The following is an 18,910-nucleotide window of genomic DNA, read 5'->3' on the forward strand; positions in this document are numbered from 1 at the left end:
ACTATTGCAGGGTGGGGCCCATACAAAACTAATTGGGTATTTATTTTTAAAATAATCATTGGATTGGCCTTACTGTGCTTATTTACTGAAGTTTGTTTTGCGGGTGAGACAGCGAATAAGGTTCGGCGCCAGAGTCATTCCTCGCCCGGTAGAAATGGTATAGTTTTTGTTTAATAAAACATGTTCTTTATCAATATTTACCTGCGATTATTTCTATTGGTGCATTTTATCTATATTTTAGTACGGCTTCGTTAATTACGCTTTGGAATTGCTCGTTCTTAAAACGTTTGGGGAAGAAACATGGAATACCATCAAGTATGTTGGAATTTATTAATTTTTATTTTTTCAGTCACTCATTGATTTTTAAAACTAAGTTAAGTCAAAAGTTTGTTTTTAATTTTCTATTTGAAGTCGTAGGGAATACGCCATTGATCAGGGTACTACCCAGAATTGGTTTTAAAATATTTGACGTGTTATCTAAATGATTTTTAGGAACAGTGTGCCAATAAGATTTTGAATTTTATTTTAAGAATAATAATTATTTAAGTGGCACAACTATACCAATTAGTAGTATCATTTGGGTTATTTAGCGTAGAGGGGATTTCCTTAATCTGGACTAGAAACATTTTAAATATGATATAACATGTAATCTGTGTGGGACATGGAGATTGAAGATTTATTTCACTTTGTGTACTTTACCCGGCACTGAGTGAGTTAAGAAAACAGTTCTTGAACAATGAATACCTGACAAGAGACGGTTTGGCATATATAAATGGAAAAAAATTGGGCCGTTTTATCAAATTACTGCAGATCTGCCTATGCTTATCGATCCAATTTATGTGAAATGTTTATAGAATTTTTTGTGATCTATGCTTTTTTTTTTTTTTAATACTGAATTTAATTATCAAGATTCAATTAATTATTTAATTACTCAAGACTCCCCTCTGAAGTTCTACGACCGAGATGGTTGTCTTAAGCTCCTGTTTATAATTAGTTTAAAAAAGATTTGCTATCACATATTTTATGCAAATTATCTTAAATAAATGTACGCAGAAAAAGAATTTAATAAAGACTATTATTCTTATTATTAGTGATATCTAAGATAAATAGGAGATGCAAGAATATATCCTCAAAGGCTGTCAAGCAGATAAATAGACACATGTACATACATTTCTTTAAATTGCAAAAAAAAAAAAAATAGTGGTTGAGAACAACTTTGACGAATTTCATTCCTTACTTTCAACTAAATAGAGTGTTCTAAAAAATCGTCTAGCGTTATCCATTGCAAATAAGTCCTAATCGAGCAAGTTATAGCTTGAACTTTTTTTGGCCCGTGAAAATTGAATAAGAAGCTGAGACTAAAATAGCTAGCATCCTCAATTGCATTTAGCTAAATTTGGACTTTTTTTTTTTTGCACAAAACCTATTTTTAAAACCCCATTGTAATGTGAATTTCTTTATGCAAAAATAGCTAATTTCTTTTGCTCTACTACTTTTAGCGAAGGTATCCTGGTTATTCCAGTCCAATATTTCTCGTGGATTCTTAGCTAGGAGTAAGACTTGTGCAAGTGAGGTCTACACCAGGCTGCAAGATTTTCTGTTTGCCGATTTTCCTATCTAAAACAAGGGTTTAGGATAACCAAGGAAATACCGTCATCAGTTATTACGAGGCTAAGTACAAGAGGCGAATGGAATATGTCTAGTATTAAAGAAGCCCACATTAGTGCTGAAATTGATACAATTGTTTGCTGAAGTCAAATTCATTTTTGAAATTCTGAATCAACATGTAATATTATCTAAACTAAGTCTCATTTAAGCGTTTATGTTACTATTTAGTGTGAAAGTGAACACACTTCCAATAAAAAGTGGGGTTCAAAGAAGCCTTTGCTCTCAAAGGAGTGAAGCGTTTTAACTCACCCTAGTATTTAATTTATTTTAATATTTGTGATTATTTCAAGGAAAAAAGCCGAAGTCATCATGGATGGACAGTTTCTTGTCAGACAGACTTACGATGATGAAATCACTTATAATTTAATCAATGCAGCGGCTGAAATATTGCGTAAGTATTTTGAAACTAAAGTTACTTATTACTTTTCTTTAAAAACGTCTTTATTTTAACGAGTGTGTACAATTTACAAGCTAAAACTCGTAAATGAAATTCAGTAGTAAAAAAAAAGTAAAAACGCTTTCTTGGCCCTTCATCGGAGTAATTGTTTAAATAGTACTGTTTTGCATCGATTATAGGAAGCCCTAAAATTTCTTAACCTGCTTATCCAAACATTTTTTTGAGAAATAACAAACTTCATTTGCATTCATTAAGCACTTCTTTTCACAGTGAAAATCTAGATTTTTATGTGAAGAATGGAAATGTCCCCAATATGGTATTTAAAAACTTCTTTAAGAAAAATTAAACCCTTTCCTGTTGATTACTTAATTATTATATTATAAATATATATTTTATGTATGTGTACACATTTATATTTTTTGTCGTTCAAACTATTGTTTTGTTTCAAATTTCAGAGATTCCGGCTAATACCATTCTGGAACTGTTTGGAAAGATGTTCTTTGAATTTTGCCAAGATTCTGGTTATGATAAAATACTTCAAGTATTAGGTGCAACTCCAAGGGATTTTTTGCAAGTAGGTGGCTTTTTTTTAACCCATCTTTCTGTGCATATTTCAATTTGATGACGTCGCCACTCGTTTGGTTTTTATGCGAAAAATAGATTTTTAAGTGCACTGTTTTTCAATTTTAGTAATAAAAAAGCTCAATATTTAAATAAATAAAAAATTGTTTTTTGTAAGAATCTTGATGCACTACACGATCATTTGGGTACTTTATATCCTGGAATGAAAGCTCCATCTTTTCGCTGCACTGAACAACCTGACGCTGGCACCCTCATACTACATTATTATTCTGACAGACCTGGTTTAGAGCACATTGTCATTGGAATCGTAAAGGTAAATATTCAGTGTGTATGAATGTAAAACTCACAACGTGAAAGTGTGATGGTGACCTTGCGAATTTTCATAATTAAAAATTTAATGCTCTTAACAGACAGTGGCTAAAAAATTGCATAACACTGAAGTTGAGGTTGAGGTAATCAAATCAAAGAATGATTGCGATCATATACAATTTTTGATTACGGAAAAAGGAGGCAATGGGAAAGTAGCTCCGCCTGCTTTAAATGATATTGCTGTATTATCGCAAGGTAACTTTTTATTTTTTTTTATTATATTTTGATAACTATTTTTCATTTAATTAGTTTTTATAGACTAATTATTATAAACCATCAAACATTATTGCTAAATTTAACTGGATGCCAGAAGTTAAATTACTACTGATGGAGGCAGAATGGACATCTTGCCTGTGTAAATATTAACATTTCAAAGGAAGTGGAAACTGATTTATTAACAAAATATAAAATTATGTTAATTAATTGGGATCAGAATTAAGTGTCGAAAACTTAGATCACCTTTTATAAGTACTTACGTATGCTAATTCTTTTCTTACTTCTTACAAATTTAAGGAAATCCCTTTCTATGTTACAGTTAATACTGTTAAATTGCAAACAGCCCCAAACACAAATTGTCGTCGTTGGATTGGCCAATGTGTAGATTTTGTACTAAAACATATCGACTCTTGTTTTTTATTTATAGAAATAAACGCCAAAAAAGTTGTGAATCTTTAGGGTGGTTTTTATGTTTTTAAGTTTATGACCATTCTTTTTTAAATTTATTTTAAACTCCGTTTTAATAATTTTATATTACTTTTCATTCTTATCACGTTTCTTCTTTAAATATCAGTAAACTTCTTCTTTAAAACAGTAAAACTTACGTCATTTTTTTCATGTCACGGTTATCTTTGTTTCTTTGTGTTTTTGTGCTGATTTTCTTACGTACTTTTCCTTTAGTTAGGTGTATATTTATTATCCATCCATTATGTAAAACGAAAAAACAAATACAAAAAACGTGTAATGTTTATTGAGGAACTGTGTCGTGTGATTCATCGGTCTGGGTAAAAAGTGGGCCGTATGGAGAAGATGTTATCACAGCTTAGGCTCATTGGAGACGTGCCAGTGAAACTCAATTTTTCATATGTCTTCTAACAGTGAGTCATGCGTTTGCTCATTTGGACGGAGCAACTTCAGGGAAGTGTCTTGCTAAATTCAATAAAACTGTTGCAAAAGGCTCTGGAAGAAACTGTAGAGAGATTTGCCGCCTGCACTATTCCTCTAGCATCTCTTTTGAAGGCGAGTCAGTAGGACAAGATTTGCCCTTGATAGTATTGAATAAGCTATCATTTTTATTTGAAATATTCTAGGTTAATTGGCGTTGGGTTGCTAGCATCTACGAACGCCTATTTAGCGAACCGGATTGTTCCGAAGACTTTTGATTCGAACAAGAATGTGGTTAATGAAATGTGATTTCTTTACAATTATAATGACCTTGAGGGCGTACGTTTACTGCTTTCTCAGTAAACAGAATTTATGGAAACTTTTTCATTTATGTATTACTTTTAATTTCTTTTATATATATATCTTCTTTAGAGTTATTTAATTTTGTCTTTTATTCTAGGCCTACAGTGAACTCAAGCTGACGGCTGTTGTGACGCTTAAAAATTCTTTTATAATGTTATATTTAATTACTGTTATTCCTTTCAATAAAGTGTTATTATTGAATTGTATTTGTATTGGCTTATTATTATTATTTTTTGTTTTTCAGAACCTAAAGTAAGTCCAAAAACGTTTTGCAATTTATTTCCATTTCATTTAATGTTTGACCGTGAATTGAAGATACATCAGAAAGGGTCAGCTATCGTGCGAATCATACCAAAAGCCGCTTCAATCAATTGTAAATTGACAGATTTACTTGATCCGGTAAGTGTAATATATTTGCTGTGTTATGATTCTTTTGATTGTTTGTATTTATCTAGATCCAATCTCTAGATCGATCACTATTAATTCAGATATAGTTTTTCGCGGAAAATTTATTTTATAGGATTCCTACAGGAATTTATGGATGAGTTATTTTAAAATGCAATGTTAAACAAAATAAAGGCCGCGCTGCCAGGCAATACAATAGGAACAGTCCGGTAAGCCGTACTATACTCCCCTCTCTTGGATTATATGTTAGATACCTATTGCGTAAATAGATTGGGCTACTTCTACTAATTGTTAAAACCAACTAAACCTTTAAAAATTTGGAACTTATAAATAAAACTAAGTAATTGCAGTGAGAGAAAGTTTAGTGTTTCAAACAATTTGTTTGTTTAATTATCTCTTACTCTTTGAAAGAGGAATTAATGCGGTATACGAACAAAATATGTCCTAAATGAAAAATAATACTAATTTGCTGTCTCGTTTTGTACTTTTATGGCTGATTCTTTTTAGAATCTCTTAAATACACCTTAGTGGGTGCTAAAATCCGCCAGCCAGAGATGTCAATTTACAGAACATATTTCTAGTTTTCGCGATTTGCACAAAATTTGCTCCAATGATATTCTTTAAATTTGACCAAAAATCTTGGATTTTGTATCTTTATTTGAAGCAGTTCCCACCAGAGTAAAAGGTTTTGAGGATTCTCAGGGAACTGCAAATTGAAGCGCTGCACTAAAATGTTGCCACAGCGTAATTTACGTTTTCGCCACTAATACTATAGTACAAACGGAAATTAAAATTAATGGCAGAATTCCATTTATAAAAAAATTCCCTAATCAGAAATACCAAAAAGTTTTTGATTTCTGTCCTATAATTTTCATTAATTAAACAACCTTAATTTAACAACCAATTTTGTTACGAAATTTTTTTGGAAGATTTATTTTGCGGGATTCAAGTACAATAGATAACACTCCAAAATTAAAACTATTGAAGCTAAGCTTAAGCGCCTCATGAACTGCTTCATAAGATTTATTTTCAGCATTTCCAGAGACTCTCGCATTTCGCACTGCTACGATGAGTTGAAGTGGCTTTTTCCTGTCTATCGCCGCCAATATTTTTTGGCTTCTTTCCTTTTTCAAGTCATCCAGTCTCAAAGGCCTTCCTATATTTTTCAACTCCTTAAGTTTAAATCCTCCATCCATTCCCGTAACACTAGATCTCGCTCATCTGATCTTTATATTCCCTCTCACCGTACCTCATCCTTTGACAAGTCCTTCCTCATACGTGCTACCTCTCTATGGAACTCCTTGCCTTCATCTGTCCGCCATGCTCCTACCCTATCCATCTTTAAATCCAGTCTATTCAGTTATCTCCTTTCTATTCAGCTTCCTCCGAAATTCTAATTGTTTTAATTTATTTCCTTAATTTCTGCTGTTTTATTATTTTATTTTTACTTTCATTTTCACTTATTATATTTTCACTTTTGTAAATATTTATTTATTTATTTAATTTCTCTATAATCACAGGCCAAACTACGAAGGCCTCTATTTGTACCTGTATTTATTCTTAGGGGACAATTGTCCCAGAATAATAAATTTCTTTTCTATTCTATTCTATTCTATTTTTTTGAATATGTTGGTCATTCCGCTATGTGCAAGTGTTAAGTTAATTATGGCGGGGTGAACCTTCCTTAGCTAAGGCTACTTACTAAAGAAAAATAAACACCATAAAATTCAGATTTATTGAACATTTTTCAATTAAGATTGTAATCATTGTCGTAAAAGTAAGATAGGAACATTTACATCACATTTTTTATATTCACAGGTACGTCCTCATCTTGATCTGACTTTTGAAAATGTTCTGTCTCACATCAACACTATCTATGTACTTAGAACCAAAGTAGGAGTAATGAAAGTACAGCTTAGTCCAGAACTTGGTACTTTACGTTTAAAGGTAAGTTTTTATTTTAATTTGCACAATGTTTATAATCATCTTTATTTAATTAGATACTCATACGTATGATCATATATATATATATATATGTTCTATTGGTTTATTAATTTTTTTCTCTCCAGGGCCAAATGCAATACATACCAGAGAGCGATATGATTATATTTCTTTGCTATCCGAGTGTTATGAATTTGGACGACCTTATAAGGTGCGTATTTTCTTAGTATGCTTGAAATTTACTGAGTACCCGCTTATTATTAGATAAAAATTTGTGAAACCTAATTATGAAAAGATCTATACAATTTTTTAAAAAAGAAGCGAAGTGAATCTAAAATTAGAACGATTTTCCGCCATTTAATGAAGTGTAGAGACAGGAATGCTCTTAATTCTATAAGGACAGCACAGCTCTGGTTTAAAACATTAAAGGAGGGTGATGTAAGCCTGGAAACAAAGCTTCGTCGTAGGCGTCTTCCACCCTTGTACTCTAAAAGTGGGTTCTTGCGCATGAGAAAACTTTCAGGTGCATTAGCCGTGTCCATTTAATTGTAAACGTCACCTGTGAGCAGCCGGCATGGTTCTCAGAAGCTACCAAGGCAGTTCACGTCGACTTGAATTGTGTTGAACTTTTTTTTAATTAAAACTGTCCGGTAGGACAGTTGTATAAGGGTTGATCGTCAAAAACTGCACGAAAAAGCGTAACGTTGAAAAACACCCAACTTTGACATTTTTTTTTTCTTTTTCTATAAAAGATAAAATTCCCAAATTTTCTTTATAATATAGGGCAAATCCTCCTTTATATCAGTAATTTTTTCCTAATTACATAGATCTGATAGATTTCTAGAAAAAAGTTAGCAAAAACTGGAAAAAAACAACATTTTCAGAAAATCTTCTTCTTCTTCTTGTTCTTGTTGTTACCTTTTTTGTAAACAACGTAGCGCCTAAACGCGCGAACCGATTTTCATGAATGAGGTGTCATTCGATTCGGAATTTTATGTAGATGTGCCTTTTGGGGGTCTCGACGCTAGGATCGAATTGGGGAGGAGTTAACCCCCTTTATGTAAAGCCCCCTCCAAAATTATTATTACTAATTACTCTGTAAATCTTGGCCCGATTTTGATAAAATTTGGTAGGATGATAGGGTTAGGGCTCCCCTACGTAACATTAAAGCGGCGATCAGCTCTTACACTTGTTAAGGGAAAGTATAGCAATCGTTTCAAATTATCGACACGTGAACCGATTTTCATGAATGTAGTGACATTCGAATCGAAATTTTTTACAGATTTGCACTTTAAAAGCCTCGACGCTGTGCTTCATAAGGAGGGGAGTTTGCCCCACCCCAAGTAAGGCCCTTTCTAAAACTATTACTACCAATATTTCTATAACGCTTAGTCCGATTTTGATAAAATTCAGCTCAAATAAGTGGTTAAAGCTCCTCTACGTGGCTGTGAAGTGCTATCATGCTCTTGCACATACTAAGAGGAAGTACTGCAATCGTTTAAATTATCGATGAGTGAACCGATTTAAATCAATGAATTGTCGTTCGATTAAAAAATCTTTGCCTCTTTGCCTAGAAGTACTGCAATCGAAGTTTATTTTTCTTACTCCTCTTAAAAGGAAGTACTGAAATCGTAGTTTAATTTTGCTATTTACGTACAAATACCTTCCTATGTTATTCAAAACGCTTTTTCAAAAAAAATTGTTATTGAGGATGGTTTGGGGGACCGCAACTATAATCATTCTTTAAAAAGATCTCTCCAGTGGTAGTTACGGTTCCGACTTAATACCTTATCAGGTTATAATGATAGAATGGCTTATTCCAAATTTTAAAAAATCTGTAAAGCAGATATGTAACTTTGCAAAATAGACAAAAAGGAAAATCTATCCAAAAGGCACAAAAATCTCCTTAACAAAAACTTACAGTTTAAAATGTTAAGTATAAGGGTTGATTAAACGCCAAAAGGTACACAAATCAGCTAGTACCCAACATTTCATTAATTCTTCATTAATATTTAAGTAATTTTACTGCATTAATATTCATTAATATTTTTTAGAATTTATTAGATGTCACAGACCCTTATGCTGGCCACTTCATTTATAATACTTTTTTGTTATAAATATGATAAATCACATATAACATACGTACATGCATGTTAAAGTAGAAAAAGACAAAGTTAGAGTCGGCTACTGTCTTGAATTCGTCTTACCGAAATATTCGTGAGCACAAATAACACACAGTTATAACAAGTAGATTATTCAACAATTATTGATTTCTCAATTGTAATCTAATTTAGTCCCCCTAATTTTACTTATAGTAAAATACTGGAATAATTAGCTGTCCTAAAAATATGCATATTTTATATTACATATATACAACATTGTGGGATGAATACCTAGATTGAGAATGTAATTGAAGAAAACTATATTATTTGCGATAAAGCCAGATAATTATTACCTATTATTATAAACGTTTGACTACTACATAAAATAATAATTACTTTAATCGAAGAATGAACTTAAACCGACGATTTTTATTTAAAAATAAAAATAAATAAATAAAATAACCTGTAATTAACAGTTTGATTATTATAAATAACCAGATATTACAGTCAATCTGCAGTGCTACTTGTACATATATTTTGTAGACGAAAATGGCCAGCATAAGGGTCTGTGACATCTAATAAATTCTAAAAAATATTAATGAATATTAATGCAGTAAAATTACTTAAATATTAATGAAGAATTAATGAAATGTTGGGTACTAGCTGATTTGTGTACCTTTTGGCGTTTAATCAACCCTTATACTTAACATTTTAAACTGTAAGTTTTTGTTAAGTTTTGCAAAGGAGCTATTCTGCATTGCAGTCAATATTCGATTGATTATATTATACAATTATATTGTACCCCATTGATGGTAGGAGAGATCTATCCACCCTACTATACCCCTAGATGATGTAACTTCACTCAGATTCTCTAGGGAAGTTCTAGAAAGAATGGGCAAATATCGATTTTTATGGCTAGGATTTGGCTCGACAGCATCTCGTAGAACCGCACATGATTGCCGCTCTGGACCTGTTTCTCTTTTGAAGATCTTATCTGCTATGTTAAATTTTCTACACTACTGATTGGCAGTACGCTGGTCGTGAACATCTACCCTTTGATGGCAGAGTCACGGTTTTAATAATAAAAAAAAAAAAAGTAGCTTAACAATTGAAATGACCATTATTAGAGGAGACTATAATGTGTATAGGAACAGTCTACCGTGACTGAAGATTATTGTTAGACGTGTGTGGACTAGATTTAAAGCTCTGGAACTTTTTGGTTTGAAAAATGTTTAATGTGTACACTACACTATAAAACAATTTAAAAAAATCATATTCCAAAACATTTTCAGCCGAGGAATGTATATTAGTGACATCCCCTTGCACGATGCTACGAGAGATTTGGTGCTAATGTCTGAACAATTTGAAGCCGATTACAAACTGACAAGAAATCTTGAGATATTAACAGATAAGTTACAACAAACTTATAGAGAGCTGGATAGAGAGAAACAGAAAACTGATAGGTGATTTATTTTTAATTGTAGGTATTTTTCTTTTGGTTTCTTTTTAATTTACTTTTCTTTTTATATAGAATTGCATCTGTCATATAAGAGTAAGCATAAATAAGCGTTTTATTTAGTAATATTATATTTCATTCAGATAGCAATGTTCCATTGCTTCCTCAATAGGCTCACATAATGCACTTTAATGTAGAAATTAGTAGCAAAAAAAGGGTTTTTTACATTTTAATAAAAAACAATAAATCTATATTTATATAGATCTATATTTTTAATACTCTATATTTTGTCGTATGTGCAATCAAGTAATTCTTAAGCTAACGCTTGAGCAAAAAAACATTTACGATCAAATAATGCAAATTGTCAATAACGGGGTTGGAGAAATCTTCTTAGATGCGCCAGGAGCAACTGGTAAAACTTTTTTGATATGATTGATTCTGGCAGCAATTCGATCCCAAAATTAAATATCCTTAGCTCTTGCGACGTCCGAAATAGCTGCGACATTGCCAGCAGGTAGAAGAAATGCTCATTCCACTTTAAAATTATCATTAGAAACTCCTACGTGCGACATTTCCAAAGCATGGGAAAAGTGTTGCAGTTATGCAAACTTATTGTTTGGGATAAATGCACAATGGCGCACAAAAAATCGCTTGAGGTTCTTGATCGAACATTGCAAGATTTGCGTGGAAACATCAGACCCATTAAACGCATTAATATTGTTTGCAGGTTTCAGGCAAACATTACCTACAATTCCTCGATTGACGCCAGCGGGCGAAATAAATGCTAGCCTGAAATACTTTACTTTGTGGCTATACGTAAAGGCGTTAAAATTAACTATAATGTGCGTGCCCAGTTGCAAAACTGTCGATCAGTTAAGATATTCTCACATCAATTGCTGGAAATTGGGAACGGAAAGGTACCGGTTGATCTGACAGGACGAATTCCATTGTTTAATAACTTCAGCAATTTAGTAACGTCAAAAGAAAAATTGGTTAAAAAAGGATTTCCTAAAATTCAAACCAATTATAAAAATCATGATTGGCTGAGTGTACGAGCTATTCTTGCGGCCAAGTACAAAGACGTCTACGAACTTGACAATATTATTTGGTCTAAAGTTCAAAACGAAGCAGTCACATACAAGTCCGTCGACACTGTTGTGGAAACAGATGAAGTGGTTAATTATCCAACAGAATTTTTAAATTCGCTCGATCTGCTAGGGACGCCACCGCACGTTCTGCAATTGATGAAAATCGGCGTGCCAATTGTCATGTAGCGAAATATGAACTAGCTAAAGCTTTGCAGCCTTTGGTCACAGTAAAAAAAAAAAAAATAATGAAAAATACTGTGTGTCACTAACTAGTCAGGAAATATTTTCTTGACTATGGTTCGTGTCCGAATATTCCACAATCGTTAGAAAATATCACTTTCCGCACTATTCACACAAATAACTTTATCGATTGAGCCGTTGCTGATTTTTTTTTTTAGCTCTAGATTTCATTTACTTTCTACCCAGCATCTTGGTGTACACTTTATTTTAGTATTATTTTTTTTACAGGCTTTTATATTCGGTATTACCAATTAGTGTTGCCAATGAATTGAGACATGAAAGGCCTGTAGCGCCAAAGCGTTACGACACTGTGACGTTACTCTTCTCTGGCATTGTCGGATTCACAGAGTATTGTGCCGCAAATTCTGATTCACAAGGTGCTATGAAAATTGTTACTCTATTGAATAAACTGTACACAGCTTTTGATGTTTTAACTGATCCCAAGAGGAATCCGAATGTGTATAAGGTTATTTTTTATTATTAGTAGCATAATTAATTTACTCTAAGATTATTGTTAATTTAATTTTGCTTTTAACTAATCCTGTTTTTCAACAGCAGGAATATATATATTACATTTACATTGGAATCTAAGTGATTTCAGCTCAATTTTTTTAATGTGACATGTTCTACTGTAAAGCCCTATCCCATTCTTCTCTGTCTTGTTTAAGCAAGATTTTAAGTAACTACATGGTAAATACTTACGTAAAGTTGGCATATGTAATTGGTGTAATATAGGAACTGAAGTTTAATCTCATCAAAGCAAAATGTTTAAATTATTTCTTCAATGAATCTCCTTAACAAAAACTTACAGTTTAAAACGATAAGTATTAGAGTTGATTAAACGCCAAAAGGCGTTAGAAAAGTTTGAAAATGGAACGTATTTGGAAAGCACTAAAATTTAACCTTCTCATTAACTGTTATCACTAAAACATTCTAAATTACGCCAATTATAGAGCTAACATTTCTCTACAATTCGGTAAAGAATTCTTAAAAAATCTAAACAATACGAAGAAAGGTACAAAAGTTTGAAAATGGAACGTATTTGAAAAGCACTAAAATTTAACCTTCGATATATCATTAACTATTATCACTAAAACATTCTAATTTATACCAGTTATAGAGCTTACTTTTCTCTTCAATTAGGTAAAGAATTCATTGCAATCTCAACAATAGGAAGAGAGATACAACCAACGGTTTGAAATTTGAACGAATTTAAAATCTCCAAAATTTAACCTTCTGTATCTCAGTAACTATTATCTCTAAATTACTCTCACTAGTACGGCTAGTATAAAAAAAAATCCAATACTTCATTTATTAGGGAAGAAATATATGTTTAACCGTAAAAATGTATGCTAGTTATGTAATTTAAATGAGTTGGACGCTCTATTGTACTTGTCTTTTTTGCCCTTCTTATTTTGCGATGAGAAATAAGCTTTTACAGGGATTTATCGGCCTTCCGAATGCTTTATTATTACTCCTAAAAGTGAACACCATTGAGAAAGTAAATGAGTTGTTTTGTTTCACTTTTCAGGCTCTCAGTCTGAGAGAAAAGAAAATGGAATTGCTGTGAATGATGGGCTGGTTCTGTTGTATTGCTACTTGTATATTTAGTGTTTTCTTTTTTTTTTTTTTTTTTTTGAGAATTTTCATGTTTTTTACAAATTTATTATGAATAATTGTATTGGTGGAATGTATTGTAAAATTTTCTCTTCTACTTGGACATTACAACTTCATCCAGTGACTGCCACTAGTCAGTAAGTAGGTTCGTAAATGATTAAATACGCTAAACTTGTAACCAACTTGATTTATTACGCAGCACAGTAAATAAAATTTACTGACAACACGACTATTTACTGAACTAAGATACTAAAGTCACAACAGTTCAATGTTAAACACTTAGCACAACACTACATAAATTCACAATAAATACTGTTCATAGACTTCACGTTGACTATTCAAAGTAGACTGACTACTGGACCGCACTACACTGCACTGACTGACTGGAGCCGCTTTCATGGCTTTTATACAGTCGTATAGAGTCCTGGAGTCCGCCAGAAGCTTACAATATAATCTAGGCATTTCTGTCTGACCCTAGTCAAGATAATTTTTTTTTTTTGACACAGGTGGAAACTGTCGGCGATAAATACATGGCAGTTAGCGGTCTGCCTGAGGTTTGCGACGATCACTGCCGATGTATCGCCAGACTTGCTTTGGATATGATGGATTTAATTAAAGACGTACAAGTGGATGGCAGAGCAGTGGTAAGTAAGCAAAATAAATTTTACTTCCAAAAAATAAATTGGTTTTCTTATGGCAGAATCATTTTTTTATGCGCTTAGTTGGTTGAAAAGTGTCCACACTTCCACTTCCACTTTTATTTATTAAAACGTTACGAACGTCCATGAGTTATCTTCAGTTAATATTCTTTAAAAGGAAAAACATTTATACCTATGATTACATAAATTTTTAATAGTTATTTCAATACTCTATAAAAACATTTTCTTTATACCCCCAAAATTATTTCTTTTCCAATTTCCATTGATTACATTAAGCCTGTACCACTCATCCAGTTGTTAATTGTGGTTTTTAAAAACATTTTTATATTTTACAAATCTTAAGGTGAAAGTATCAAACATTGTCAATTTTGAACTGCTGCTAAAAAAAATCTCTTGTTCCATTGTATCAGTGTTTTCTGAGCCACAATATATCCATGGGGTCGTGGTGGCGTAGGCTTTAAAAGCTGCCCTGCTAGAATCTAATCTAATCAGTGTTTTTACACGTGGCCACAATATTTGTGAACAAAATATCTCCCAAACCGTTTTGGTATCTCTGTCACTTTTGAGGTTTTGGCTAAAATCTCTCGACAGATTATAAAAAGAAATTTCAGTTTATTCGATCAGCAGAGTGTTCCACGCTCAGCAATTTTTATGCTTTTCAGAACATTACAATCGGTATACATTCTGGAGAAGTGGTCACTGGAGTTATCGGACAGAGAATGCCACGCTATTGTTTATTTGGTAATACTGTCAACTTAACATCACGTACAGAAACCACTGGGATGCCTGGACGTATTAATGTCTCTGAAGATGCATACAGGTATGTATCCATATGAATCCTACTAGGACGTAACAAAATACTAATTTTTTTATATTAATGCCAAATTTTTTTTTAGTTATTCCTATATTTTATTTTGTAGATGTTACGAATTACGAACTTCGGGTGATTTTGCATCACTACTGTTTAAAAATTATCTATAACGCCACATTCGCCTGTTCTGAAATTGTTGAAATGAAAGGCTCGTTTCATTACGGTTGCTAAAAAATAAATAAATAGAATGATAACGGCGTAGAACGTACGCTTTATCCAGGAATCCTCTATTCTTAGCTTAGATTCAACACTTCTGACAGCAATAGTAGAAGTCGACTTTTGCAATAAATACTACGTGATCAAACCTTCAGAGGATTTTGGCGGGTCCCGTTCAACTAACTATGAACCGCCTTCTATGAGTAACCTGCAAGCTTCTCAGAAATTTCTGAAAAATTCTTCAGTATGAAATCTGAAAACCCTTCTTTACAACCTGTAGATTTTCCGTTTCATCAAACCACCCATGCTTTTCAATGAATAGTAGATCTATTTCGTCAATCCGAACAAGCAAAAACAATAGATTGATTAGTTCAATATTAATCTGTCGTTTAACTGTAACTGTAATATTGAAAATGATAGAAAGCGTTGGTGTTCAAACATTTTTTAATAATATGCTAAACGGATCAATCTTTATTTCCTAAACTTAAGGTGCAAACTGGCAACAGACATAGAACCGACCATCTTTATTTTTAACTTTTTTTTTATTTCTTCTTCGTAGATACTTACGTCAAGAATCCAATACAGATCCACAATTCAAATTCACCTATCGAGGTCCAGTAATGATGAAAGGCCGTACAGAACCGATGAAAGTTTGGTTTCTGTCCAGAAAGAAAGGATGTACAATAGAACCAATGGAGTTTTAAAAAGTCAGCGAGAATTGGAATACTTTCTGTATATTTAATGCTCTTCAAATGAAAAAAACTGTTATTCTCACAAATTATTGAAAAAATAAATAAATAAAAAATTGCTTGTGATTAGAATAGTTGCAATTGTTGCACGTCCGTTATTAGTTCCTAATAAGTTAATATTTCTTTTTTATTGTAGTGTTTTATAGTTCCTAGTATGTGATATTTTTCACCATGTTTGTATTCTCCAAAAAATACATGCATAACCTGAACATAAAATGGTTTTAATTTTATTTTACTAAGTGAAACCAAGATTCCCGAAAGTGTTTAAATTCCAAAGTGGTGAGGAGGCTGATAGTATGGTAAAGGTTTCAATATGATAAAACTAGAAAATTTTTTTTTTTTGGATTCTGGCAGGAAAGGGTGAAGAGTGCGCTTTGCTTTCTGACTCTGGAAAGACATCTGCAATAAGGCTGAACAGAAATGTTGGAAAACCATGCGAGAGCTAACTGAAGCCGAACCCTATGGCATTATCCTGAAGACATTTGCAGGTTTTCCAAATCATCGGGCACAATTATACGAGGGCTCCTGAAAAGTTGGTAGCCAACCCACCCATGAAATCTTTTTCGCATGGTCTCGTTTTGCAATGCAATATGTTATATAGTTATTTGAAAAGTCTCATGAGCAAGTTTCAGGTACAACATTTTAGATAGTGAAGCTGAAATGTGGAAACGAAGACGTTGGCAAAGCGAGTAGTCATTCAAGTGCAAATCATTGTAACGGCAGATCGACGTATCATCACAAAGCGGCACATTTCAGAATGCGTGGGCATATCAGTGGAGAGGATTGACCATATCTTAACGAAGCTCCTGAACATGCATAAAGTTTCAGCCCAATGGGTGTCAAGACTTTTGACAGATAACAAATGTCTAGAGAGAACTTCGCCCTGCGGAAAATGTTTCCTGCAGAGATTTGATTATATGGATGATACTTGAGGTTACCACTTTCGCCCTGAGTCAAAAGAAGCCTCAAAACAGTAGAAACATTCCGACTCCTCAAAAAAGCAAATGTGGTTCCATTCGCTGGCAAGGTGATGGCATAGTATTCTGGGATTCCAAGGGTGTCCTTCCTCAAAACTCAAAAATGGAGAATATTATCAGTTCAGATTAAACGTCTGAGGTTAGCAATTAAGGAAGAAAAACGGCGAGGTATGCTCCGGAAAGGAGTGTCGTTTCACAACGCGTCAGTTCACAACATGCCAAAGTGGCTGCAATTCACTCCTGTGGTTTCCAACTGCTCCCGCACCAACCCTATTCCCCTGATTTGACTCGCTCGAGCTACCACCTATTCCCACAGATAAAAAGCCACCTTGGTGGAAGTAGTTTTTCTTCTGATGAAGCCGTCATTGACTTTTTGACGGAGCGTTCACCACAGTGGAATAATGAAACTCCAAAAGCGTACATTTGGTGTCCCTCAAAGGAGACTATATTGAGAACTGCAAAATTTCGACCCAGTCGCTACTTCTGGGTCGGGCCTCGAATATTTCAGGAAGGAGCCCCTCGTATAAAACCATTGTCAGTCTTGTCCGAGAAGACGGTATCAGCTAGCTATTCTCGACGTTTCTCCTGCTCTTCAGGACCTTACATCACCTTTTGCATAACATGTTACGAAGTACATTGGGTTAAGCATGGTGAAACCCAACATGGTTGACTATTAAAAAATAAAATCGCAACTAAATGAACCTTACTAGATATGGTGCTCCCGACAGTGATGTTTTCTCATAAATCTGCCAATTTTTTTCAGGAGCTTATTTCACTGCCGGCCTAAGGATTGTGTTCTAATACTGCGCATCACCGGATAGTGAGCTTCTTACAGCTCACTGAATGGGTCTAGTATCAATTACATCACTGTATTTGTCATTCACATTTCTTTCAGGAAAATACATTTTAGAGGAGATCTGGGGGAGAATGATGTTAAAACCACCTTTTAAGAAAATTTAGTTAGTATGTCCACTGCGAGGATTAAGTTCTTTATAAAAAAGAAGGAATGTATTCATTGCCTAAATTACACTTAAAAGAAAATGTCAACTGGAAGGCAATCTTAGAAATTATTTTTTACTTTTTCTTGACTAAACTTTTTATTAAATTTCTTAACTATTTACTAATCCTTCAATAATTTTCATTCAACTTGGCGTGCTTACTGTTGCGTACTGAAAATAGAGCTTTAGTAAACATTCGATTTCAGAAAAAAAGTCATTTTCAGATGTCATTGCATTGTCGTACTGAACTTTAGTAGTCCTATTTTAACTAACATCTGCCTTCTGGTTGCATTCTATCCGCAAGAGAGAGGAACCCGTTGAGGCACGACTTTAACGACAAGGAAGAATTAGTTATAAAACTTTCTTCGAACATCATCTGGATTGGTGACTGTCTAAACTCTAAATGGAGCAAGAAAAAATGGATAATTTCTTAGTTTTCGTGTTTTGTCAAAAATTAAATATATTGTTTATTTTCTAGGAAAGGATGGAAGGCTATTACTTATAATTGATAAATAAAGTTCACAACTTTTATTGTTTTTTTTTTTCTTAATTTTTAGTTTTTTTAACTTTTCTTCTGGTTTCCAGCACAAAATCTGAAAGATTTGGTAAATCGCACAAATAGTAAATCAGTAACAGAAATATGTTTTTTCGGACAACGATAGTGATTTAAAAAAAAGTATTCACCTTAACAAAATACAAAATAATACATAATTAAAAACAAAAATTATAAAAATTTTAACTGATTTCAACTCAGTTGATGATGGATGATAGATTTGAACAGAATGATTACTTTCGTCGAATCTCTGATCTGTTTACAATTTGTCCAGATATTGTGTTAGATCTGGCAAACCTTCCTTCAATCCTTTTCTCTTCCTTGTGTCCTAAAAATATGAAAAAACAAGATATAACAATAACAAATCTGGCTATTCTCTTGCTGTAATTCTCAAACAAGTTACAAATGTTCTTTAAACTTGCGATATTTTACTAAAATGTTAGTAAAATGCAATGTTATGAATATCTCTGTTAAAATGTAAATCAACGTAATGAGAGTGTTTAGTGTGTAAGTGAACTTTTAGAGAACACGGTTTGAGCTGTTTTCAAGAAAACAAAAACAAAAAACAAAATTACCCAGTAAAAATTAGTGTTTCCAGTTCGCTGAAATTGAGATGAT

At 33.0% G+C, this 18,910-nt stretch overlaps 2 protein-coding genes across 2 annotated transcripts in view; one reads left to right on the forward strand and one right to left on the reverse strand.

The window, feature by feature from the left end:
* Positions 1-18,464, forward strand: Gycbeta100B (guanylate cyclase soluble subunit beta-1-like). The gene is made up of 14 exons (XM_074137879.1): positions 1-157; positions 242-315; positions 1,959-2,059; positions 2,521-2,639; positions 2,805-2,960; positions 3,058-3,211; positions 4,725-4,879; positions 6,704-6,832; positions 6,955-7,037; positions 10,221-10,391; positions 11,941-12,178; positions 13,836-13,973; positions 14,651-14,808; positions 15,575-18,464. The coding sequence occupies exons 1-14, from the start codon at positions 155-157 to the stop codon at positions 15,717-15,719; spliced, it is 1,824 nt and encodes a 607-aa protein (XP_073993980.1). The 5' UTR covers positions 1-154; the 3' UTR covers positions 15,720-18,464.
* The window catches only part of LOC141459162 (translation elongation factor 2), a 16,283-nt gene continuing 15,625 nt past the window's right edge, over positions 18,253-18,910 (reverse strand). The window contains exon 18 of the mRNA XM_074137878.1: positions 18,253-18,620. Within this exon, the coding sequence (XP_073993979.1) occupies positions 18,552-18,620 (69 nt within the window). The 3' untranslated portion in view covers positions 18,253-18,551. The remainder of the gene's footprint in view (positions 18,621-18,910) is intronic.

Source organism: Rhodnius prolixus, unplaced genomic scaffold (genome assembly GCF_049639745.1).
Source record: "Rhodnius prolixus isolate KJV_2025 unplaced genomic scaffold, Rpr scaffold_11, whole genome shotgun sequence".
NCBI lineage: Eukaryota > Metazoa > Arthropoda > Insecta > Hemiptera > Reduviidae > Rhodnius > Rhodnius prolixus.